Source organism: Balaenoptera acutorostrata, chromosome 6 (genome assembly GCF_949987535.1).
Source record: "Balaenoptera acutorostrata chromosome 6, mBalAcu1.1, whole genome shotgun sequence".
Lineage (NCBI taxonomy): Eukaryota > Metazoa > Chordata > Mammalia > Artiodactyla > Balaenopteridae > Balaenoptera > Balaenoptera acutorostrata.
Genome location: NC_080069.1, coordinates 94,382,410 through 94,409,121, shown reverse-complemented (window position 1 = coordinate 94,409,121; position 26,712 = coordinate 94,382,410). Strand labels below are relative to the sequence as shown.

At 40.2% G+C, this 26,712-nt stretch overlaps 1 protein-coding gene across 3 annotated transcripts; it reads left to right on the top strand.

Moving 5' to 3' along the window:
* Positions 1–12,064: 12,064 nt before the first annotated feature.
* LOC103006095 (acyl-coenzyme A amino acid N-acyltransferase 2-like) lies at positions 12,065–26,668 on the top strand. Of its 3 annotated transcripts, XM_007197080.2 has the most exons (5): positions 12,073–12,158; positions 12,755–12,912; positions 21,057–21,556; positions 21,793–21,995; positions 24,088–26,668. In XM_007197080.2, the coding sequence occupies exons 2-5, from the start codon at positions 12,890–12,892 to the stop codon at positions 24,679–24,681; spliced, it is 1,320 nt and encodes a 439-aa protein (XP_007197142.1). In that variant the 5' UTR covers positions 12,073–12,158; positions 12,755–12,889; the 3' UTR covers positions 24,682–26,668. The 3 variants fall into 3 exon arrangements, with proteins under 3 accessions (XP_007197143.1, XP_007197142.1, XP_057403649.1); XM_007197081.2 differs by lacking the exon at positions 12,755–12,912 and having other exon boundaries at positions 12,065–12,158; XM_057547666.1 differs by lacking the exons at positions 12,073–12,158; positions 12,755–12,912 and adding an exon at positions 18,573–19,581.
* The last annotated feature ends 44 nt before the right edge of the window (positions 26,669–26,712 follow it).

Sequence of the window (26,712 nt, the reverse complement as noted above, 5' to 3'; positions counted from 1 at the left end):
CTAGTTCTTGATATTTGACCCAAGTCTAAACATCAAGCTGTGTCATTAAAAAATTAACTAGGGCTTCCCTGGTGGCGCAGTGGTTGAGAATCTGCCTGCTAATGCAGGGGACACGGGTTCGAGCCCTGGTCTGGGAAGATCCCACATGCCACGGAGCAGCTGGGCCCGTGAGCCACAATTGCTGAGCCTGCGCGTCTGGAGCCTGTGCCCCGCGACGGGAGGGGCCGCGATAGAGAAAGGCCCGCGCACCACGATGAAGAGCGGTCCCCGCACCGCGATGAAGAGTGGCCCCCGCTTGCCGCAACTGGAGAAAGCCCTCGCACGAACCGAAGACCCAACACAGCCAAAAAATAAAATAAATAAAAAAAAAAAAATTAACTAAATTGTATTTGTCATTTAGATTTCAATTTCACATGTATATAAATGGCATTATATGAAAAACATTGATCCAAATTTTTTCTAATACTTTGGGAAATAACATACTTGTATGTTATTTCAAGTGATCCTTGCCATATTGTCCACTCTGTATTTACTAGAGGCTTACGTTTTATTTCTAGAATCAAGAGTCCAAGTTATAATGCCAAGAAAAAAAAAACATACCTCCTCTTAGCTTTCAGCAGTGGTGGGGTTGTGTGTACATAAAATCATATTGAGCAGATGCTCACTAAACATTTTTCCTTAAACCCCACAATGCAATATTTTAATTTTTGCCTTAAGGAATCTGATGCATTTTAAAGAAAACTAAAGAGAAAAATGGTCTTTTATATTTACCCATATTTTAATTTTTCTAGTGTTCTTTATTACTGCCTGAATATTTGACTTTCTGTTTGCTAAGATTTTGCTTCTGCATGAAGAACTTCATTTAACAATTCTGCTGGCAATAAATTCTCAGTTACTTTCATCTGAAAGTGTCTTCATTCTTGAATGATATTTTCACTAGATAAAGAATTCTGGGTTGACATTACTTTTAAAGATGTAATTCTACTGTCTTTGTCACCTTACTTCCGTTTCTGATTAGAAGTTAGCCATCAGAATGTTGTTCATCCACATGTAATGTGTCATTTTTCTCTGACTGCTTTCAAAATTTTCTGTTTACCTATGTTTTTGGTAGTTAGAATATGATCTTCCTGGGTGTGATTTTATCTAAACCTGTCTTGCTTGGGGTTCACTTCTTGAGATCTGTGTATTAGATCTTTCCCCAAATATTGGGGAATTTCAGTTATTATTTTTTCAAATAATTTCTCTGCTTTATTCTCTTTTCATCTTCTAGGAATGCGAACACTTGCACTTTAAACTTTTGTCTGGATATTTCCCAGAAATCCCTAAGACTTTTTTTTACCTGTTTTCTTTTCAATTTTTTTTCTGTCCTTCAGGTTGGATAATTTCTGTTGGTGAGTTCTCAAGTTTTTGACCTGTTTTTTCTAACTCCAGTCTTCTTTTAAACCCATCTTATGTTTTTCCCCCAAATATTTAACTTTTTTTTAGTTCTACTAGTTCCATTTTTTTGGTATAGTTTATTTTATTTTACTCTTTTAAATTAAAAAAATTTTTTATTTAAATATAGTTCATTTACAATGTTGTGTTAGTTTCAGGTGTGCAAAGTGATTCAGTTATACATACATATATATATTCTTTTTTAATATTCTCTTCCATTATAGGTTATTACAAGATGTTGAGTATAGTTCCCTGTGCAATACAGTAGGTCCTTTTTCATTTTCTATTTTATATATAGTAGTGTGTATATTTTAATCCCAAACTCCTAATTTATCCCTGCTCCCCTCCTCTTTGGTAACCATAAGTTTGTTTTCTATGTCTGTGAGTCTATTTCTGTTTTGCAAATAAGTTCATTTGTATCAATTTTTTTAGATTCTACGTATAAGTGATATCATATAATATTTGTCTTTGTCTTCCTTCACTTAGTATGATAATCTCTAAATCCATGCATGTTGCTGCAAATGGCATTATTTCATTCTTTTTTTATGGCTGAGTAATATTCCATTGTGTGTGTGTGTGTATTTTATACTAAGTTTATATATATACACACATATATATATATTATATCTTTATCCATTCATCTGTTGATGGACATTTAGGTTGCTTCCATGTCTTGGCTATTGTAAATAGTGCTGCAATGAACATTGGGGGTACATGTATATTTTTGAATTACGTTTTTTCTCTGGATATATGCCCAAGAGTGGGATTGCAGGATCATATGGTAGCTCTATTTTTAGTTTTTTAAGGAACCTCATTACTGTTCTCCATTGTGGCTGTACCAATTTACATTCCCACCAACAGTGTAGGAAGGTTACTTTTTCTCCACACCCTCTCCAGCATTTATTATTTGTAGACTTTTTGATATTGGCCATTCTGACTGGTGTGAGGTGGTGCCTCATTGTAGTTTTGATTTGCATTTCTCTAATAACTAGCGATGTTGAGCATCTTTTCATGTGCCTTTTGGCCATCTGTATGTCTTCTTTGGAGTAATGTCTTTAGAAAGCCCTGAAATAAACCCATGCACATATGGTCAATTAATCTATGACAAAGGAGACAAGAATATACAATGGAGAAATGACAGCCTCTTCAATAAGTGGTGCTGGGAAAACTGGACAGCTACATGTAAAACCTACACCATACAAAAAAACTCAAAATGGATTTAAGACCTAAATGTAAGACCAGATACTATAACACTCCTAGAGGAAAACATAGGCAGAATATTCTTTGACATAAATTGCAGCAATATCTTTTTTGATCCGTCTCCTAAGATAATGGAAATAAAAACAAAAATAAACAAATGGGACCTAATTAAAAGCTTTTGCCCAGCAAAGGAAATCATAAACAAAACAAAAAGACAACCTTCAGAATGGGAGAAAATATTTGCAAACAATGTGACCGACAAGGGATTAGTCTCCAAAATATATAAACAGCTCATACAGCTCAATATCAAAAAAACAAACAACCCAATCAATAAATGGGCAGAAGATCCATGTGTCTGTTTTTTGTGCCAGTACCATGCTGTTTTGATTATTATAGCCTTGCAGTATAGTCTGAAGTCAGGAAGCATGATACCTCCAGCTTTGTTCTTCTTTCTCCAAACTGTTTTGGCTATTTGGAGTCTTTTGTGGTTCCATACAAATTTTAGAATTATTTTTTCTAGTTATGTGAAAAATGTCACTAGTATTTTGATAGGGATTGCATTGAACCTGTAGATTGCTTTGGATAGTATGGACATTTGAACAATAATAATTCTTTCAATCCATGAACATTGAATATCTTTCCATTTATTTGTATTAATGTTCAATTTCTTTCATCAATGTCTTATAGTTTTCAGAGTAGAGGTCCTTCACCTCTTTGGCTAAATTTATTCCTAGGTATCTTATTATTTTTGATGTAATCATAAACGGGATTGTTTTCTTGATATTACCTTCTTTATAGTTCACTATTAATATATAGAAATGCAAAAGATTTCTGTATATTAATTTTGTATACTGCAACTTTACTGAATTCATCTATTAGTTCTAATAGTTTTTTGGTGGCATCTTTAGGGTTTTCTATATATAGCATCATGTTGTCTGCAAATAAATAGTGATAGTTTTACTTCTTCCCTTACAATTTGGATGACTTTTGTTTCTTTTTCTTGTTTGATTACTGTGACTAGGACTTCCAATACTTTATGTTAAATAAAGTCACAAGAGTGGGCATACTTATCTTATTCTTGATCTTAGAGGAAAAGCTTCAACTTTTACTAACTGTGGGTTTGTCATGAATGACCTTTATTATGTTGAGGTATGTTTCCTGTACACCAACTTTTTTGAGAGTTTTTATCATGTATGGATGTTGAATTTTGTCAAATGCTTTTTCTGCATCTATTGAGAAGATAATGTGATTTTTATCCTTCATTTTTTTTTAACGTGGTGTATCACATTGATTGACTTGCAGAATTTGAACCATCCTTGCATCCCTGTAGCAAATCCCACTTGATAATAATATTTAATCCTTTTAAAGTATTGTTGAATTCAGTTTGCTAATATTTTGTTGAGGATTTTTGCATCTGTGTTCAGGGATATTGGCCTGTAATTTTTTTTTTTTTTTTTTTTGTAGTGTCTTTGTCTGGTTTTGGTATCAGGGCAGTGCTGGCCTTGTAGAATGAGTTTGGAAGTGTTCCCTCCTCTTCAATTTTTTGGGAATAGTTTGAGAAGAGAAGGTATTAAGTTTTCTTTAAATGTTTCATACAATTCCCTTGTGAAGCTGTCTAGTCTTAAATTTTAAAAAAATTTTGTTTGTTGGGAGGTTTTTTTTTAAACTTTTTATTGGAGTGTAGTTGATATACAATGTTGTGTTAGTTTCAGGTGTACAGCAAAGTGAATCAATTATACGTATACATATATCCACTCTTTTGTGGATTCTTTTCCCATATAGGCCTATTGGGAGTTTTTGAATTACTGATTCAATTTCACTATTGTAGTCAGTATGTTCAGATTTTCTATTTCTCCCTAATTCAGACTTGGAAGATTGCATGTTTCTAGGAATTCATTTGTTTCCTCTAGGTTGTCCAATTCCTTGCTGTATAACTGTTTATAATATTCTCTTATGATTGTATTTTTGTGATATCAGTTGTAACTTCTCTTTCATTTGTAATTTTATTTATTGGGTGCTCTCTCTCTCTTTTTTTTTTTATGAGTCTGGCTTAGTTTATCCATTTTGTTTATCCTTTCAAAAAAGTAGCTCTTATTTTCATTGATCTTCTCTATTGTTTGTTTTTATCTCTATTTTATTTAGTTCTGCTCTGATAGTTATTATTTCCTTCCTTCTGCTAACTTTGGGCTTTCTTTGTTCTTCTTTTATTTATTCCTCTAGGTAGAAAGTTAGGTTTATTTGAGATTTTTCTTGTTTCCTGAGGTAGGCCTGTATCGTTCTTAACTCCCCTTTTAGAACTGCTTTTTGCTATGTTCCATAGATTTTGAAACATCATGTTTCTATTTGCATTTGTCTCAAGGTATTTTTTGATTTCCTGTTTGATTTCTTAATGAACCCATTGATTTTTTTAGTAGCATGTTGTTTAGTCTCTATGTGTTTGTGTTTTTTCCAGTTTTCTTCCTGTAATTGATATGTAGTTTCTTACCATTGTGGTCAGAAAAAATGCTTGATATGATTTCAATCTTCTTAAATTTATTTATTTATTTATTATTTTTGACTACGTCGGGTCTTAGTTTGTGGCACGTGGGATCTTTGTTGAGGCATGCAGGATTGTTCATTGTGGCGTGTGGGCTTCTCTCTAGTTGCGGTGTGCGGGTTTTCTCTTCTCTATTTGTGGCACGCAGGCTCCAGGGCACATGGGCTCTGTAGTTGTGGCACATGGGCTCCAGAGCACGTGGGCTCTGTAATTTGTGGCATGCAGGCTCTCTAGTTGAGGCATGCAAGCTCAGTAGTTGTGTTGTGCTGGTTTCATTGCCTTATGGCATGTGGGATCTTAGTTCCCTGACGAGGGATTGAACCCGCATCCCCTGCATTGTAAGGTGGATTCTTTACCACTGGCTCACCAGGGAAATCCTACTCTTTTTAAATGTATTGAGACTTAGTTTGCTGCCTAGCATGTGATCAAGCCTAGAGAATGTGCACTTGAAAAGAATGTGTACTCTGCTGTTTTTGGACGGAATGTTTTGTAGCTATCTATTGAGTCCATCTGGTCTAATGTGTCATTTAAGACCACTATTTCCCTTCTGTCTGGATGATCTATCCATTGATGTAAGTGGGGTATTAAAGTCCCCTACTATTATTGTATTATTGTCAGTTTCTCCCTTTATGTCTGTTAATATTTGCTTTATATATTTAGGTGCTCCTATGTTAGATGCATCTATGTTTATGAATGTTATATCCTCTTCTTGGATTGACCCTTTTATCATATAATGCCCTTTTTTGTCTTTTGTTATATACTTTATTTTAAAGTCTGTTTTGTCTGATAGGAGTATTGCTACTGGAGGTTTATTTTTCGTTTTCATTTGCATGGAGTATTTTTTCCCCATCCTTTAACTTTCAGTCTGTGTGTGTCTTCATCTCTGAAGTGAGTCTCTTGTAGACAGCATATAAATGGGTTTTATTTTTTTAATCCATTTAGCTACACTAAGTCTTTTGATTGGAGCATTTAGTCCATTTACATTTAAGGTGATTTTTGATAGGTATGTACTTATTGTCATTTTGTTACTTGTTTTATGGTTGTATTTGTAGTTCTTTACTCTTCTCCTTTTAGTCTCTTCCCTTGTGGTTTGATTTTCTATAGTGTTTTGTTTGTGTTTCTTTTTCTTTGTTTGTGTTTGTTTTTGTATCTATTACAGGTTTTTGTTGTGTGGTTACCATGAGACGTGTGTGTGTGTGTGTGTGTGTGTGTGTGTGTGTGTGTATTAAACAGATAGTCATTAAGTTCAAACATATTCTAAAATCTCTGTATTTTTACTCCCCCACACCATGTTTTATGTTTTTGATGTCATATTTTACATATTTATATGAATCCCTTAATTGCTTCTTTTAGTTATAGTTGATTTTACAATTTTTGTCTTCTAACCTTTGTCCTAGATTTTTAAAGTGGTTGATCTGCTGTCTTTATTATATATTTACCTTTACCAGTGAGATTTTTTCCTTCATATATTTTCTTATTTCTTGTTATGGCTTTTTTTTTTTTTCACCCACTTAAGGAAGACCTTTTAACCTTGCTTTTAAGGCTGGTTTAGTGGTGATGAACTCTTTTAGTTTTTGCTTGTCTGGAAAACTCTATCTCTCCTTCAATTCTGAATGATAACCTTGCCAGGTAGAATATCCTTGGTTTTAAGTTTTTTCCTTTCAGCACTTTAAATATATCAGCCACTCCTTTCTGGCCAACAAAATTTCTGATGAAAAGTCAGCTGACAGCCTTATGGGGGTTCCCTTAGTATGTGACCCTTTGTTTTTCTCTTGCTGCCTTTAGAGTTCTACCTTTATCATTAATTTTTGCCATTTTGATTGTGATATTTTGATATGTGATATTGATGTGGGTCTCTTTGGGCTCATCTTGTTTGGGACTTTCTGTGATCTTGGAACTTGATACCTGTTTCCTTCTTCAAGTTAGGAAAGTTTTTAGCCAGTATTTCATAAAATACATTTTCTGCCCTTTGTTTCTTCTTTTTCTGGGATCTCTATAATGCAAACATTAGCATGTTTGATGTTGTCCCAGAGGTCCCTTAATGTATCCTCATTAAAAACGTTTTTTCTTTTTTCTTTTCTGATTGGGTGATTTCCATTATTCTGTCTTCCAGGTCACTTATACATTCTTCTGTAACACCTAATCTGCTGTTAATTTCCTCTAGTGTATTTTTCATTTCATTTATTGTATTCTTCAATTCTGGTTGGCTCTTTATAATATTTTCTAGTTCTTTGTTGAAGTTCTCATTGTGTCCTTTTATTCTTTTCTCTAGTTTGGTGAGCATTTTTATGACTATTGTTTTGATTTATCAGGTAAATTACTTTTCTCCGTTTCACTAGGATTTTCTTTTCCCCCCTGGGTTTTATTGTGTTCTTTGGTTTGGAACATATTCTTCTGTTTTCTCATTTTGTTTGAATTTCTCTATTTGTCTCTATGAAATTAGGTGAAACAGATACCTCTCTTGGTCTTGAAGGTGTGTTCTTGTGTGGGAGCATCTCTATGCAGTCTGTATGTGTCCAGTGACTTTGGTGGGAGAGCTTGATCTGAAGCAAGCATGGGCCAGAGCTTTTTCTGGGGCACACTGAGTCCATCACCTTGGTGGGGGTGGGCTGGAGCCTGGGGGATGGGGGGTAGAACTGGAGCCTGGCATGGGCCAGGGCTTCTCCTGAGTTGCACTGGTGGCTGCCACCTTGGCCAGGGTGGACTGGAGCCAGGGGGCAGCTAGAGCTAGAGCCCATTGCAAGCTGCAGCATCTCCTGGGGTGTGCTGGTGGCCATCACCTCAGCAGGGGGCAGGACAGGAATTGGAGGGGCTGGAGCTGGAGACTGGTGTGGGCTGGGGTGTGTGCTGGGGCTATATTGGCAGGCCAGCCAGAGCACCAGGCACTTTTCAATCTGCTGCTTCTGTGATGGGATTGGGAGCAAGCAAGTCTGTCTACATGTCCTTTAAAAGCAGTCTTGGTTTCCTACAGCCCTTCAAAAAGCCTCACTGGTTTTCAAAACCAGACAAGGAGGATTGCTGTCTCAGTGCTAGACCCCAATGTGGGGCTTGAACCCCTTGCTCCTTAGGGAGGATTCCCAAGTTTGTGGTTTCCCCCTCCTCTTCTGAGTTGCCCACTGGTGGTATGGGTCCTGAGTAGATTGCTTCTCTTCTCTACCAGTCTCAGTGTGGTTGTTGTCCTTATATCCTCAGTTGTAGAAGAGCTATTCTACTAGTCTTCAGCTCATTTTTGGAGAGAGTTGTTCTACATGTAGTTGTAGTTTTGTAGGTGAGCTAGGGTTTTCCTGTGCCACCACTGATCCTGCCTTCTCTTTAATTTTCTGTAATAGAATCAGGCTTCCTTTCAAACACCTGTTTCCAATGGTGATGGAAGGGAAAGAAAACATAAACCAGCTCATTAAAGGTATCTTAATCTTTTCTTGTTTAATACAGCCCATGTTCAGGTAAATAATTAATTTGAATTATTAATTAATATTAATTAATTAATCAATATTATTAATTATTAGCAGAAATGTTTCTATTTCCTTCAAAGATATCCTCTACCCTCTTTTCCAAATCTGGGTGCAAGAGGGCTTGTATAATCTCAGGGCAAGGGTGTGTGGCAGGAACGCTAGATCAAATAACTATTCTTGGCCAGCTTCTCTAACCTGGTGGAAGTGTAACTCATCTGGTCTCCAGGCATTGACCTTTTGTGTGTATGCATTCACAATGGTTGTTCTCTGAGAATGGTCAAGGCCAGGTGGCAAACTCACTCTCACCCTCTGGGTCAGGTGGTGAAACTACTCAAATCCTCTGGGTTTGCCCCACTTGTCCTTCATTGTCCTTCAAAATTCCCTGTGTCAGCTGTGTCCTTTACAGATCCCTGGTAGAGCTACATACCCCATACCCTGTGCTAAAGAGTCACCTCACACGTTGTCATAATGGTCCCAAGGGAGGTTTGCTAGCCTTCAACTCTCAGCTGCCTTCCATGCCCATCATTGTGAGAATATGGGAACTTCCTGAACCCTTTCACACAACAAGAGTGCAAAGAGAAACTTATGTGTGCTGTCTTTGCATCTCTCTCTGCTTAAACACACAATATCCTGTTTTACTCTACTTTCCAGAACTCCAAACAGGAAGCAGGACAAAATCTTCCTCTGGGGTCTCCAGTTTCTTGTAATTCATTCCCACTTTTGGTCAAGGCCTAGACCTTTTTTCTAGGCAGGGATGCCTTCTCCCCAGCACAACAGGTCCAGGGTCTAGCCTTAATGTAATAAAGCTTCAGAGGAAGAACAAAACAATTACTGAGCATATAAACACATTGGGAGGTATTAATAAAGATTTTTCCTTGTCAGTAATAAGTCAGGGTGTACACAGATACGGCTAAACTTATGCAGATGCTACTTAATGACAGAAATATTTTGGAATACTGATCTATGTTAGCCTTCTCATGTTACAGTTAAGTAATAGAGGCTTGGAGAAATTTTTACAATGAATTAAGAGCAGTGCTGGGATCAGAACCTGGGGATGTAGCCCTAAATTTTCTCTGTTACACTATGTTGAGATTTTTTTCCCATAGGCTGTTAAATTCTAAGGAAATTTGAAATACATTTTGCTGTATTCACTAGCACTGTTTTTGTCTCTGGAGAGCTAGAAACACTTCCATTTCTATATTTACTCCTATTTAAGGAGTACATTTTTTTAGGTTCTAATGATGATTAGAAATGTTGTTAGGTCTGTCACCGAAAGGGAGTCAGTTTTCCACTGATTGTGCTGCAGATCTGTGGAAGCTCAGTGAAATCCCTTAAGTACACCTGGTGACTTTCACCCACCAGAATAGTCTTCATTCCATAATCACTTATTTTTGCTGCTTTTCTTTCCTCTCCTTCTAAGGAAACCAGAATATATCATCCCAAAATAGGCCTCTTTGCCATAAAAATACTAGCACTTTAGAAAAACAGCAGCTGCAAGAGAGCCCCTCTGACCCTCCCCCTTTTCTTCCTGAAAGCAGGAGATAAAACTCCCAGATGGAAGGTGTCTTCCCTACACCAGAAGGAAAGAAACATTCTTATCATCAAGGACAAGAAGTTGAGACTGAGATAATTCTATGCAAATAGACCTTGCTAAAAACAATTCTTATCTTCCTTTAGGCTCCCCACATAGTATAATTACTTTTCCACAATTGCCTCTCTTTGTTCAATCTAATATAAAACAGGTAGGTTTCGCCTTTGCTTTGGGTCTTCATTCCTTGTGAGGGCTGCTGTGTCACATAAAACTTACACTAAATAAATGTGTATGCTTTTCTCCTGTTAATCTGCCTTATGTCAGTTATATTCTACCCTAAGATTATATATTGATATAATCGTAGAGACAGAGACAGAGAGGGAGAGAGAGAGAAAGAGAGACAGAGACAGAGGGACAGATATTTTAAGGATTTGACTCATGGCGATTGTGGGGACTGGACATCTGCAGAGTGGGCCAGCAGGCTGGAGACCCAGGGAAGAGTTGATGTTACAGTCTTGGGTCTGAAGGCAGGCTGGAGGTAGATTCCTTCCTCCTCAGAGGACTTCAGTCTTTTCCGCATGGTTCACACCTGCTACTGGCAACTGCTAATGCCTCCCTTGTACATGGTTAGCACCTTACTGCCCAGCGCTCCCACCAATGTCCCCACTCTTGATTTGCTACATCCTTTCAGGGTCCATGGAGTACCAGGTCCCTGGTGTCTTCTGTTCTAGGCAGCAGAGTGAAGAAGGTCTGACTCTGTGCCAGTTTAGCATGCATCTCACTTCATTACCTGGGTACTGGAGCACCCTTTCCTGTGCTTCTCTGAGAGTCTTAGTAAAAACAACACTATTTCCGCTGCGTTCCTCCCCAGCCCGCCTCCCATCCTTGGATCAAGTCCTGAGAGTTAGTCACTAAGCTGGGAGCCTTGCCAGCCTGCCGAGGTACCTCTCCTCCCAGACATTCCACTCTGCCCATGACTTCCAATATTGGCCCCTTCTCCTCAAGGCTTATAGTTCACTTTTAATACATTTTATTGTACCATTCCCATTTCACAAGTTAGAAAGCTGAAGCGCAAGGAGAGGTAAGTAATTTGCCTGAGGTCAGTCACAATGACAGATGTAAAGGAATCAGGGTTCCAATCTAAGTCTCTCTGATTCCAGAGGCCAGCTATACCTCACTGGCTGCAAGAGATGCAAAAATTAAAAGACATGGTACCTTCCCTCTAGGAGTTCACAACCTGGACGCACAGTCTGCAATTTGTAGCTTGGATCACTTGTATATTTTGACAATGGACATTGACTGATGGGATTAACAATGGGACAGATTTCAGGGGTTCTGGTCCTGAGGAGGCATTTTTGCATGGGGAGGGCTTTTGCTGTCCCTTGGAAGAGTGGTTTGCAAACTGGGCTATGCTTTAGGATCTGCTGTTAAAAGTACAGATCCCAGAAACTTACCCCAAACCTATCAAGTCAGAATCTCCAGGTGAGGGGCCTGGGAATCTTTATTTAACAGACTTGTCAGGTGAGTCTGAAACCCACACCACTCTGAAGATGGATATTTGGGACTCATCTTAGAAACCACCGAAAAGGCAGCTGCCTAAGAGACCACTGACTTAGAGGAGGAGATAGAGAAGGAATTGAAGCAAAGGAGAAGAGAGCCAGGAGTTGAGAGGAGGAGTCCAGGGAAGAGGTGTAGAAACCAGACCTATGTGATGAAATAAAAGACTCCTTTATGAAACACCTGGATTGAAAGGCACACCAGCTAAACTGAGCCTCTGCCCAGACCCTGTGGCAGCACGTGCTCGTAGCCCTGTCCCTGGGAACTTAAAAAAAAAAAAAAGAAAAAGGAGCAGCTGATGGTTTCTATGGAGACAACTTCAACTTTGAACAGTAGGCTGGGGTATTTTGAACGATCTAAATTAGCAAGCAATAGGCAAGTGTCCATTGCTTCTAGCCGGCTCAGTAAGCCATCCCGCTCCAGACTGCTTCCTGCAGCCGAATTCAGGGTGAGTCAGGGCTGTCATGGCCAAGTAGAAAAGGTCTGCTTTCTGATTTCGGCAGCAGGGAACCGGGGAAGCCTGCTTTTGTCTTTCTGTGTGTTTCACTCACCTCAGTGGGTAGCACAGTTCTCTGAAGAACCAGAAATTACTATCCCAGGTAGTTTATTGTTCAAACACTGATTTATGTCAGATGCATAAACCTAACCAGAAGATTATTTAGAGACTATTTTGGAGGTGAAATGCACACTTGGCTGCAAAAGTCAGGGTCCAGCCTAATGTGACTAATGGAGAGGGTTTTTTTATATATACATTTATTTAATTAATTAATTTATTTATTTTTGGCTGCGTTGGTCTCCGTTGCTGCGCGTGGGCTTTCTCTAGTTGCGGCGAGCGGGGGCTACTCTTCGTTGCCGTGCGCAGGCTTCTCATTGCAGTGGCTTCTCTTGTTATGGAGCATGGGCTCTAGGTGCGTGGGCTCAGTAGTTGTGGCTCACGGGCTCTAGAGCGCAGTCTCAGTAGTTGTGGCACATGGGCTTAGTTGCTCCGCGGCATGTGGGATCTTCCCAGACCAGGGCTCAAATCCGTGTCCTCTGCATTGGCAGGCGGATTCTTAACCACTGCGCCACCAGGGAAGTCCCTGGAGAGATGTTTCCTGACTCAAAGAATTTTTCTCTGGGATTTATTGGGAGGAGGAAGTGCTGTGACAAAGGAAGAAAAGCAACAGGATCCTAAAGGAAATGGAATTTTTGTTTCTTGATTGGTAATGGTAATTTTAACTTCCATGGGACCTTTCGCTCTCTTTTATTCTTTGTTTCCTGCCTTCTGATGTGTTGATGTCCCGCCAGTTCTTGACTGCCCTTCCTCTAACAGGTCAAGGTCTCCCAGTGGTGCAAGCTTGATCCCCGTCCTTCCCCCTGGGACTCTGGGGGGTCTGAAACCTGCTCAGCAATGTGGCTATCAGCTTTCAGACCCTATCAGGTTGCTTCCATTTTGCTGAAGGCTCCCTCCCCAACCACCACGAGGCTACGCCTGTGAGAGGCAGCTGAGTTCTTGTTTCTTGCCCGCTGGCTGCTTTCCATCTTTGGTTTCATTGACAGTCTGCAGTGTACATTAACTGTTTCATTGACAGTCCTGCCTTCTGCTGCAAAGAAGTGAGGAACCCTGGAAATTGTATCCCATTGGATTTTGAGGAATTTTCCATCTTCAGAAGTAGCCTATAAATATTCAACTGGGCTTCTGTTCTATCTTCACACTCTCTCTGAGATATGTCACTCAACTTTTTTTTTTTTTTGCTTTTTCATCTATCATTTATTCTTTCACTTAATTCCTCAAACATTTACTGAGCGATCACTATGTGCCGGCACTATTCTAGGAACTGAGGAGTGTTGAACAAGGTATAATTCTTGCCCATGAGGAATACTTTACAATCCAGAGTAGTGCTGTCCAGTAGGGTATTCTGTGGTGATGGGAATATTCCAGAGCTACATGGTCCAATACAGTAGCCACTAGTAACATGTGGCTACTGAGCAATGAAAATGTGGTTAGCGTGAATGAGAAACTAAATTTTAAAATGTCAATTTCATGCATTTTTAAGTGAATTGAAATTTAAGTAGCTGTACATGGCTAGTGGGTACTATATTGGATAGAGCAGAAAAGGGAGAGACAGATAAAGAAGCAGATTTTGACAATATCCTATGCTAGGTTTGTAATGAGATGGTTGCTTAGATTAGTAAATAGATCGGGGGGGGGGGTGTGTGGTGGTGAAAGGCTTTGATTGAATTAGATGATAAAGGGTGTCAAACACAAAGGGAAGTCCAAGTCCAAGACTGACAGGTTCAGCTGGAAAAGAAATAAGGAGCCCCTTTTAGATTCAGACAGTTTATTACTTATATAGGCAGTGAAGGCAAGAGATGCCAAGGGTGCAGCTCTCTGGGTCCTCGTCTCACCCACCAAAAGGATGGCACTGAAGCAAAAGGAGCCAGACGTCTTCAACAGAGTTGTGAGATATTCAGTGGCTGAGGAGCTGATCCTAGACTGCAGCTCAGTGGTCCTAGAGCCTGCAGCTCTGCCCTAAAGTGGTGTAAGTATGAGATGGAGAGTCCCATGCCTCTCTGGAACCAGGGAGGTGGATGGGAAAGCTGCCTCATGGCAGCGTCCCACAAGATAGGGAGCGACAGATGGGAAAACTGTCTTGTGAAGCCTCTTGTAAAGACTCCTTCTCATGCCATGCTCCTGGGAGGATCACAAGGCATTCCACCCAGATTTAGGTCATATGGTGGTTCAAGCTTTGCCTGTGGAAACATGGAAGGTCTCCAGGGTGCTATGGTAGAGCCATTCCCCTGCAAAGAGTCTTAAGTGCTAGGACAAAAGATTTAGACTTTATCCTCAAATGAATCTGGCTGCCACTGGAAGTTTAAAGCAGATGAGAAATTCGATTATTTTTGAGTTTTATAAAGATCTGTCTGACAACATTGTCGAGATTAGACTGGGGAGCAAAAAGGACTGTAAAGAGAGAGAAAGAATTGGGTAAAAGGATGACAGTTTATGAGAATGGAGAGGAAAATCCACAATCATTTAATGAATACATGGGATGTGAAGGGCTCCTGTGCAGCGCAAGTGACAAAAGACACATCAGACAGGATCCTTCCTTCAAGAAATTTACAGAGTAACAGGAGAGAGTACACACAGCATACATGACTCATTAATATTAGGTTCAAGAATTAAGTGCTCTGAGTGACATGGTAGAGAGAGAGCCCAGAGGACGGACAGCCCTCTTCAGCTGGGTGTCCCTGTACAGTGTAGGTGCCTCATTGATCATGATGACAATTGAGTGTTGAACAGGATAAGTTTTAAGTCTTCTTACAACTTATTTTGAAAATCTGTGAGGGACGGGCCCTGGCAGGCAATAAGCCTTAACAACTAACAAAGATATTAATCCCTATAGCAGTATGTGGATTAGTTGGGATCCAATTAGAGTAAGACAATAGAAATGGAATACAGGGAAAGCAGGAAAACATCTTAAAGATTCAGCGTGGTGAGAGGTGACAAGGAGAAGGTTTGAGGGCAGGGTTAGCTGGCCATATACCACTGGAAATAATAATGGCTGAGGCCTCACTCCCACTTCCCATCCCCACATTCTGGTATTTTTATTTTGCCTTGTTTTCCTTCTTCCTCCAGAGGGAGATCAGTTGATACTTATTGCTTCGGGAAAGGATGGCACACCAGAAAGAGAAAAACAAAAATCTTTTCCTGGCCTTTATGTTGCAAAAAGCCTAATCGATGATGTGAATTTCAGAAGTCACAAATGGGTGTATTTCATTTGGTCCACACCTTGGGTTGTTTTTTCCTTTGGTTGGCTGGTTGTTGTTGTTGGGTAGTTTTGTGTGTGTGCATTTTTTTAATAGAATACATTTGAATGCCTTAGATGGGCAGGTAGTCTTAGGTTCACTGCAGCCTTACATTTTGTTCATCTCTGTCCTTTATCTACAAATTTATATTACCTGCCTGGCCCCTATAGGTATCTGAATTTGGAACCACTGGTATCCATTGTAAAACAGGTTTAGAAGAATGCATAGTAACATATGAACAGGGTCTCCCAACCCCAAGTCTTTGAGCACTGCCACAGTCACAGGGAACTTCCTTGAGCTCCCAGGAAAAGCAGGATGCCCTGAATTCTGTGATCATATCTCTGCCATCTGGAGGAACAAGGACTCAAAATAGAAATTACTCTGAATCTAGAAAAATAGAAAAAAAATTACATCTCATGCACATGTGGGTTTGTGGACTAAAGTTTACTCCTACTATTCCATTACTAGCCCTGCCACCCTGTACACCAGGGTATATATTTAACTAAAAGCTTCAGAGTTAGGGAAAGGGAAAGATGAAGTTAAGGTCAAAAAAGGAGTAGGAAAGAAAAACAAGAGAGGGAGGCTAGGAAAAGAATGAGCTTTCATATGTCTACCCTCATTTGGGGAAGATAAGTAAGGTTTATATGTAGGGTCAGACGGTACTGGTTAAAATACTTGCTTCATGATTAACAACATAGGCAAGCTTGGGTAAGTCATTTGACTAGCTGAGCTCAATTTCCTAATTTACAATGTAAGGATAATAATAATTTTTTATCCCCACAGGTTTTTTGCAAGGGTCAAGAGAAATAATGGTCATAAGAGAGTCCTGAAAAGTGAAAAGGCTTTACTATGTGGATTCATATTACCCAGTGACTAGCTGTTAGTAAGTGCTCAATAGTTGTTTGCTGTTACAGAAAAAAGGGAAATGAAGGGAGAGCTGAATTCCAAAGGCCACTTAAAATTACCAGCCCCTTTACTTGTCAAATAATTGTGATATTTTATTTGTCTTTTCCATTTTCCTGGAGCCATTGCTGCATTTTTTAGTTGTTTGTTAAAGACCATGCCCAATGGAACAGGACCACTTGTATTACCAGCTGATGTAAATTCCACTGATAAGCAGCTTCACTGTAAAGACAGACTTTTTCAGTGTGTGGCCTCTTGTCAAATGACTCAGAAAATGGCATTTCTCCATCACTAATCTTCTGAGTCTTGTCCCTAGTCCTTCAATTCCCTTCTTCCAATTTTAAATTTACCTTCAAATTTATCACTCCATTGGACCATCAGACATATTTGTAAAATGTGAATGCTTACTGAAATACAAAAGAGTGGCATAATAAGTAACAAAATGAGAAAAATTCCCTAAAAAAATTCTGTATGAAAATTCTCTTCTTACACTATCCACACTTCACAATGTTTACAAATAATAACAAAGTGTCAAGGTGCAGCTGACTACAGTGTGTAAAAATTCATTCTTTGGAATGCAACTTTCCTTCCATATTACACCAATAGAGTTTGTTCACTCCTTTAACTCAGTCCACGGAGCATACGGGGAGTTTGGAGGAGGTAATTCAGGAAGGAGAGGCACACATCAGCCCACCATGCTCTTCTCCACATCGAGCTCGCCACTAGCCATCAACAGCCTCCCCTAATCTTGCATCCCAAACTGAGAATGGTCTCCACCAATTGTACGTGGTCCTTTCACACACCACCCTATGGGGCTGAACAACATGTAAAGGAACAGCTCAGTCACTGTCTCCCTCCATCATTACATGCACTAGCATCACATCACACTTGAAGTTCAAAAACTGTTTCTCTTTTTTCCAATTAAGAGCTCTTGTGGAAACCCTAGTGACATTTTGCAGAACCTGAGTTCCTCAGAACCCCAGTTGAGAATCCCTGGTGTATAGGTATCAAATCTTCTTTCGTGTATGTGTGTGTGTACATGTGTATGTATGTATGTATGTATGTATGTAGGTATTATTTATTTATTTATTTATTTATTTATTTATTTTTGGCTGCATTGGGTCTTAGTTGCAGCAGGTGGGATCTTTTGTTGCGGTGCTCAGGCTTCTCTCTAATTGTGGTATGCGGGTTTTTCTCTTCTCTAGCTGTGGCTCATAGGCTCTGTAGTTTGCAGCACGTGGGCTCTCTAATTGAGGCTCCCGGGCTCAGAAGTTGTAGCGTGCGGGCTTAGTTGCCCCGTGGCATGTGGGATCTTAGTTCCCCAACCAGGGATTGAACCCGTGTCCCCTGCATTGGAAGGCGGATTCTTTACCACTGGACCATCAGGGAAGTCCCCATGTGTATGTATTTAAATCCTGGATTTTTCTTGTATCTTGAATATATAAGGGGGTGTTATATAAAGAACAGATGGCACAGAGGCTTGAATAAGTCTGAGGTCTGATAGACTTACAACCAATTTCTGAAGAGGTAATCTGTCAAACTTTGCCTTGGATCCCTACCAAATCTTCATGAAGGTACACGCTATCTTGTCAGCCTGTGAAAAGTGACTTCGTTTAGCCCATGTTCCAAAGGCAGTGACTGTGGGATTGTTGATCATGTGGCTGCTTCCTAGTCTTTGGTCAGGAAACCTGAGACACCATTCACAAGCACACACTGTTGGCTCATCAAGTGATCGCTCTCTCTTTCTTTGTTTCACGTGCTCTTGGGAGAACGCCTGCTTCTTATAGGAAGTTTCATTATAATCTAACCCCTTGCATATACCTTGGTGTAAATGGCAAAAATCTAGACATAGAATACTAATGACCATTATGGGGAATTTCTGACAAGTCAGAATCAATAACTTAACACATTGAACAGGAGCTCCAGAAAAATTAGGAGACAAAACAGTAAGCATAGTCAGCTAAGTGCTGAGACCCCAAAATAAAATTCTAGCTCTAAGATAGATTCCTTTCAAAGACTGAAGTCTTCTGAAACCTATCTTCTTGCATCTCTCTTTTCTATGACGCCTATTTACATAACCCCGGACCTTCTAAATGACCTACCCTTTCTTTCTTCAGGGGTTTCTCAGGATAGGAGCAATCTAATTTCTCTTTGTCCCTGTTATCTTTCTCTCTTTCCTCAAACTCCCATACTCTACCCCAAGACTGTCTTTCTGTGATTATCTGGATACAGCTTCTGAATTTTATGGATACAGCCACGTAAAAAGAGTCCAAGGCTAGGACTAGGCTGAGGCTAGAGGGCCCCTAGAGTGCAAAATTTCAGGACTTCAGGGGTTTGTCATGCAAGTAAATTCTGCTACCTAGGTGCCTTCTTGCTTCACCTTTAGTCCTTACCTTGATAGAGTGACTGGTGACCTCTGGGTCTCCATTCCAAATTGGCAAGGGGGGAACATCCCTGGCACACGTTGAATCAGGTATCCAGTCCTGATACAGTCAGCAACAGCCCCCGGGGTGGAGGTCACATGGTATAAACATAGCTGTTGAGTGTCCATCTCTGGGCTTTAGGGAGCGATTCTCAGATAAAGAGGGACCATGACTTGGGAAGAGACTCTAATATTTTATATTACAGAAGCACTATATAAGTAAAGTACTTTAATTACCTTTTTGGTGCTATTTTTTCCTGCCCCTGTTATGAATTTCATAACTCTGAAGCATGTACATTGTATAATTTACGATATGAGTATCAATAGGATTCCTGAAGTTTTAACACATAGTTGCTGCCCTTGAAGAATTTGCAGTCCACCTGGAAGAATAAGACCAGATGCGGGATGCACGCAGGAATGCAGGAGAGTAGTTATGTTAATTAATGCAAATTAATTCAACTTGAAAATAAAATCTGTATTGAGCCAATAAATTTTATAGAAGTTTTGAGAAAGAAGAAGAATTTGTGGAATAGGGCACGCAAGTACCCCTTCTTAATGATCTCTTTTTGGGAAGAAGGAAACAGCAGATACAGAGAGTTATAGGAAGGACCAGATCAGAAAATACCAAGGGAGCAATGAAATGTCACATGGGACATGGGGTGTTCTTATTCATATTACAGGTCCCATTTCCCTGATACATATGAAAGACCCAGGAAGTTTGAATTGATGCCACCTTCTTCTGCCAAGAACTGTGCTGGTATTGAGGGAAAACATTCACAATCATTCTATTTATTCCAAATTATTCTATTGACCATGAGTTTTGAAATGGTCAGTAATGCTGGTTGTTGATGGGGGTCAGGTGGGAGGGAGTGCGTCCTTTGCAGAAAATCACTTTATTAAAAGAAGCACAAAATGCGTATTTCCTTGACCCTCTCTTTCCTCCAAAGACCCCCTTTCAACAGTGAAGAACTGGGCATTAAAACCCCTCTTCTGCCCCTGCACTGCCAGAGCCTGTTTATTTTCTCCAGAATCTTTTCTGCTCACAAATCTAAACCCCAAAGCCTTCACTTTGCATTCCTCTGTAAAATAAAATCAAGGACCCCTTGGAGGATCAAGCTTTCTGAGAGGACACCTATTAATACCATTTGTGTGATGATATTGTTGGAAAAATGATGCATACCTATGTCAAAGTCTCATATGAGAAATTTCTTTTAGGAAAATATTGGAAAGGCCTCACTTTTTCCTTTCCCTTGAGAAACTGGTAACCCTTTCTATGAGAATAATTGGAACAACACAACTGAGAGATTGCCTTTTTTCCTTTGGCTGTCACTCATTCAGTGTCTCTGATGCTAGTTCATATTTTCCCAGATCCTATTTTATTTTTATTTGTTTATGCCGCCTTTATCTATAAACAGGTTCAAATCCTTTGTGGAATGAGGTATAGAAGAAAGGAGGGAAAGTAAAGAAAGAAGGAATGTACAGAGGGAGGAAGGAGGGAGAGAATACCCCAAATTCTGCTCATAAAATGAGGAGAGTATGAAATAGCTGATCAAATGTATATTTCATTCTCTTTGCTACAAACAATATTTTATATTTATCACTCCGTTGGAAAGCCGCAAAAGCAGATCATGAAGTTTTATTTTCCCTTAAAAAGAACAAATAATGGGAACTCTGAAGAGAGCTGGCAGTCTATCTTACAATGGCAGGGAGGGATTGGAAACTAAAAAAAGAGAAAAGAAAGAAAGAAACAACAGCATAACAAGTTTCTTGTTTATGTAGGTATGGGAGTTGAAAAGCAGCACTGGTCCTTCCAATAAACCCTTAATCATGCATTACCCCCTCGGATCCTAACAAACACCAGTGAAATAGGTCACCTGGGAATGATCTCAACTGAAGATATGAAGCTCAACTTACTCAAAACCACAAAACTAAGATTTCCTATAGGGCTGTAATGGATAAGACAGGAGGCTGTAGTGTCAGACCTAGCTTGAATTTCAGGTTCTACTATTAATTATTTACAAGACTTTGAGCATGTCGCTTAACCTGTTTCCCATATGTAAAATGAGAATAACGAGTCCTGTCTGCACACCCTATTTCCCCTCCTCCAAATGTTCTGTGTATTTTGCACTAGTATCCAGAAATCTGCCTTGGCCAGACCTATAATATAAGCCTTGTCTGGGCCTCTTGCTTGGAACTGAAGTCTCCGACTCAGAGCTTTCTCTCCCACTGCAGGGCAGGAAATACCACTTGGTCCCTTTGCCGGTTGCCAATGCTCCAGCTGACAGCCACCCCGGCAAGTGCCCTCGCGGATGAGCCCGTGCACATCCGAGTGACAGGCCTGCCCCCACTGCAGACGGTAACCCTCATGGCATCTGTGAAGGATGAGAAGGGGAATCTGTACCAGTCCAGAGCCTTCTACAGGGCCAGCAAGGCTGGTGAGCTGGACCTGAAGCAGGCTCCTGCCTTGGGAGGCCACTACGTGGGGGTCCACCCGATGGGCCTCTTCTGGTCTCTGAAGCCTGAGAAGGCTTTTGAGAGGCTGATTAAGAAAGATGTGATGAACAGCCCCTTTTGGATCACTCTGGATCTGTATGACTCCGTTTATTTACAAAAGTCAGGGGAGGTTCAGCCCAGGGCCAGCCAGGTGGTGCAGCGTTGGTTCTCCAGCCCTGAGATGCAGCGGGTGCAGATCCGAGAAGGTCGTGTGCGAGGAGCCCTTTTCCTCCCTCCAGGTGAGACTAATCTTTCATGATCTAGAAGACATGGTTCATGGAAATAAAAACAAAAACAAAGGGCATCAAACTGTTGGAGAACTAGTATTTCCCACAATATTTTAAAAGTAACAAGCCGTTTCGTTGTGTGTGTGAAGGTGGAATTCAGTCTGCTCAGCCTGTACTTTTGCTGCTACCTACTTGACCCTCTTGTTACTCTTTCTGATCTCATTCTCTTCTCTTTTTCTTGCTCTTAGGGGAAGGCCCTTTCCCAGGACTCATTGATTTGTTTGGGGGCATCGGGGGTCTAGTTGAATATCGGGCCAGTCTTCTGGCTGCCCATGGCTTTGCAGTGCTGGCTTTAGCATATTTTGCCTACGCAGACCTGCCCAAGCAGTTGCAGGAGGTGGACCTGGAATATTTTGAGGAAGCTGCCAACTTGCTACTAGCTCATCCCAAGGTATTTAAAATACTTTTCATTTTACCTGGCAACATTATAGCCAAAAAAAAAAAAAATCACAAATGTCCGTTCTGCCTATATTACCAGTCTGTTTAGACTTGGGCACAGCACAGTTGAGTTAAAATGGGGATAATAATACATGCCTTGTAGGATTGTTGGGTTGATTAGGATCAGCTGAGTGCTTACTGGCACAAAGAAGACAATAAATGGTGGGTATATTATGATTCTCTTCATTTGCTAGTTCCAAAATGTTCAAATATCAGGTATTTCTTACAGTTCAACCTGACAGGGTAAAACAATCATATCACCTAATGTTTATATTAAGTGACTATTTGTTAGACTCTATGCTAAATACTTTATATGCACTATCTCATTTAATGCTCACAATTACCGTGTGAAGTTAGTACTTTTGACATGGTCCTCATTTTCCAGATGAGAAGGCATACCCATCTCAGTTAAGTAAGAGGCCAACACTCCACGGCCAGTAAGTGACAGAGCCCTTGGGGCAATGTCTTTGCTCCAAACCATTAAGTCATCCTGATTCCCCAACTTACATCATTCTCTCCTGGAGCCTTGACTCTTCTCAAGAAGAGATGGGATATGTTTCCTATTGGAGCATCACCGGTATCCTCATCTTCAGTGCTATCGTCATCATAATCAAATATATGTGTGATTTTCCTAAGCATATTTGGCTCTGTTTAAAGGATTGCCTAGAAGGAATTAAATCCCAGGTAAAATGTTTTCAAGTTAATTTGTTTTTTCATTTCGAATTTAACTATTTGTGACATTGTATGAGGAGAAAGGGCAATTGCCAAAATTCAATTTGTAGTTAGATTCCACAGAAGAGGGTCAATTCCCACCTCTGCCCCTTGATACCGTTGTAACCTTGAGCGGGACTTACACTTCCTGAATCCCCGTTTTCTTGTTGGAGGACCGAACATACAGTAAATGCTCAATAAATCCACCTTGTCACCTGTGCCCATCTGGTTTCTTCCCTCTTCCTTTCCCCACACCCTCAGCCCATCCCAAAATGTTTTAGGTTCTTTCTCAACACATCACACCCTCTTCACTCCCCCTGCCGCTGTTTCAGTCCCTCATCATTGCTCAGCTGTGATGCTGCAATAGTGCATTAATCAATTTCCCGTCTCCAGTTATGGCCCTCCTCCCTCACTTCCCAATCCACTCCTCACGTGGATGGTTCCCAGATGTGGATGCACACTGGATTTCCTTGGGGATATTTTATAGTATCAGATTCTTGGGCCCACTCAGACCTACTGAAGTAGCTCTCGAAAAACTGGATCTCAGAAAGCTCAAATTTTAAAAGTTTTTTTTTTTCAGGTGATTCTGATGATAGAAAGGTGCTGGGGATACAACTGTGAGCCAAGTAAACACACAGGGTCACTATGTATTTGCTATTGTTTGTCCAGAATGCCCGTCCTTTCCTCATTCATCCCTCAGCCTTCTTCCCTTCCCTCTGCTCCCTCGGCCCACCACAAAGTTAAGGACTCCCTCCTGTGACCTACTGCTTTTCCTGGTGGACTGGGAACTGACATTCAATTTTTTACAGAATCCAAGTCTTTCGTCTTTACACTCCCAACCCTTCCAGGATTAGCCTTTGGATTAACGAATATGCAAATCCTTTGTAGCTGTAAAATGCTGTTTAAATATGAATTACACTTACCTGATATATGAAAGAAACCAGGACACCTCTTTTACTAGCTGGAGAGAAGAATTTGATTCTTCAGAAATCTTAGCTGCCTCTGCTCTTGTGATGTCTAATGTTGCTGGTGTATTAGACCCTTTTTGCCTTTATAGAGCTCTGCTTTGGGTGAAGAGTTTTAATTTCTATTTTTTCACTTAATCTTCATAACTGTCCTACAAGGTAGGTAATATTATCACCCCCATAAGACATTAAGGCTTAGGGAGGGTAAGTAGGTAGTATTCTCTCTCAGTCGCAAAGCTGGTAAACCTTAGTGCCAGGACTCCCACCCCACATTTTCAGACTCTTCCCATCATACTAGCGTACTGGCCTGTAGGACAGCTCCTTCTCAGAGAATGTCCTGTAATGGGTTTCCTTTATTTTGTCCTTCAGATCCAAAAGCCAGGAATTGGAGTGATCTCTGTGAGCAAAGGTGCAGAGATCGGGCTGGCCATGGCCTGCTACCTGAAGGAGGTGGCAGCCACCGTCTGCATCAATGGGTGCAATGCCATCTTTGAATTTCCGCTCCGGTACCGGGATCTGCTTATAACACCCATTCCCTCGCTTCCGGAGCGCATGGAGTTCAACATCATGGGCGCGTTGTGCCTCCGTCACTACAAGGGGAACCCCCGAGATGAACTCAATCAACACAGTGTGCTTCCTATTGAAAAGGCCCAGGGTCCGATCCTCTTCATTATAGGGGAGGATGACGAATGCTTCAATAGCAGAGAGTACGCTGAGCAAGCCCTGGACCAGCTGCGGAGGCACGGCCGAAGCAGCGGAAGGCTGCTGCTCTACCCCGGGGCGGGCCACCTCATAGAGCCGCCCTATTCGCCCCTGTGCTATGCGTCCTGGAGCCGCGGCCTTTTCTGCCCCCTGCTCTGGGGGGGGGACCCTGCTGGCCACGCGGCAGCCCAGGAGCACGCCTGGGGAGAGATCCAGAAATTCTTCAGGCAACACCTTGTTCAGAGCAGAAGCACACTCTAAGGGTGATGATAGGGGAGGGGAGACAAAAAAATTGGATAAGGCAGGGATGTGGGTGGGGGAGGGGACTCCTGATTTCTCTAGATTCACAGTCGTCTTGAACCAACTGGAAGGAAATGGGACAAAGTCAAAGAATCAGGTGCATCTGAAATATTTCTAACAAAATTGTATGTGCTTTGAATTTTTGTAAATTGAATCTTGGTTTATATGCACCAGGGTACGTTGCTATTTCAAAATTGTGATACCCTTGCAAATTGAATAACCTTTTGTACCCCAGTAAGGGAAACCTTGGATCCAGGTATTGCCAATCTAGATGAACGTCCTGGAACTTTGCAGTCACTTGTGAAATCATTTTCTGTTTAAACCATTGTGAGTTGAATTTGACATTTGATATGAAAAGTTCTGATGCCACCATCAAGGGTAATCCTTGCTAGAGATTTCCAATAGATACGTTAATTCTTTTTTAGAATAGTGACACTTCTTTTTATTCCTAAAATGTATTTCTTTTTTATAATTTTAATCAGGAGTGGGGCTAAATGCTCAAGTGCCTTTGGAGCACTTAGTGAAATTAAATAAGCTATATTTAAAGTGATTAGAAGAGAGCCGGGCACATAGCAATTTCTATATCAGAGTTAGCTATTATCATTTTCATGATGCTTTTCTCCTTTAATCTGTTAATGTGGTGAATTGCATTCATTAATGGACTAATTTTGCTTATTCATCTAATTCTACTACATCAGTTTCTCATATTGACTAGTTTGGGCTTTAAAATTTCTTTTGAAGCCAACCTAGTCATTTATATTTTCTCAGAATTTCACCCCTATTTTCTGGAACACATTTTTCTCTTATAATTTTTTACATATCCCCTGTTGTTTATTTGCATGCTTTCTCCTTTTCCTTTCAGTCTGACTTGCTAAATATTTGTCTATTTTATTAATCTTTTCTTAGAATAGCTTTTGGGTTGTTTATTGGTCAAATGTAATTTTTCCTGATTCATCAGTGTATGCTTCTTTGAAATAAGTTCATTCCTTCTGCCATATTCGTGTTTTCCTGGCTTTTTGACATGCAGTGTTCTCATTTTGTTAATGTCTCAATAGTTTCTGATTTACTTCCTCCCTCCCCCCACCCTTAAACCCAAGAGTAATTTTACCAAAGTACAAAGTATCATCCTGTAGATAACTTGCTGGTTATAAGGAACCTCACTTTGCAATGGAGGGGTCAGATTGTCTCCACCTGAACCCACTGATCAAACTTAGCATCTCTAAAAATGGTCTATTTGACATGTTGTGTTTCATGACAAGATGTAATGTGGAGTGCCCAGCATTACTTAGAACTATTTCTAACAACACTGTTCAACTTGAAGCTAATCAAGCCCTTAGATCAAACTTCTTACTAATGTGGTAGTTAGTGAGCAAGTTAAATGGTACTACAAGGAGACAAACATAGATTGTCCATCATTCTATAACCTGGTCTCTTCACAAGTTAATTACCAACTGACCTTGTCTCTTTTCACAAGTTAATTGCATGAAAAAATTTGGAATTTTTCACTTTGTGGGATTTTGCTTTCCTTTTTGCATTGGAGTGAGCTGGGGGATTGTTCAAAATTAAAAGGGACTTAAGAGGCATATCAACCAAATGCTATGTGTGGGCCTGGTTTGAACAAAGTAACTGTAAAAAGACATTTGGGGGATAATTAGAGAAATCTGAATATGACTGGATAAATCTGGATATGACTGGAATATGACTGGATATGAAATTGTTATCTTGTTAGGGGTCAAAATGGTATTGGGGTTATGTAAAAAAGTAACTTTTTAGAGATGCATACTGACATATTTAGAGGTGAAGCGTTGCAGTATCTGGGAATTGTTTTAAAATACTACAGGAATATGGCAAATGTGAAAAATTATTATATCTAGATGATCGGTATAGTGAAATTTGTTTTCTCTACTTTTATGTATGCTTGCAAATTTTTCATAATAAAAAAAAAGAGATATAATTGGTATATTTACTTTTCTGCCCCAACAGACAATAACT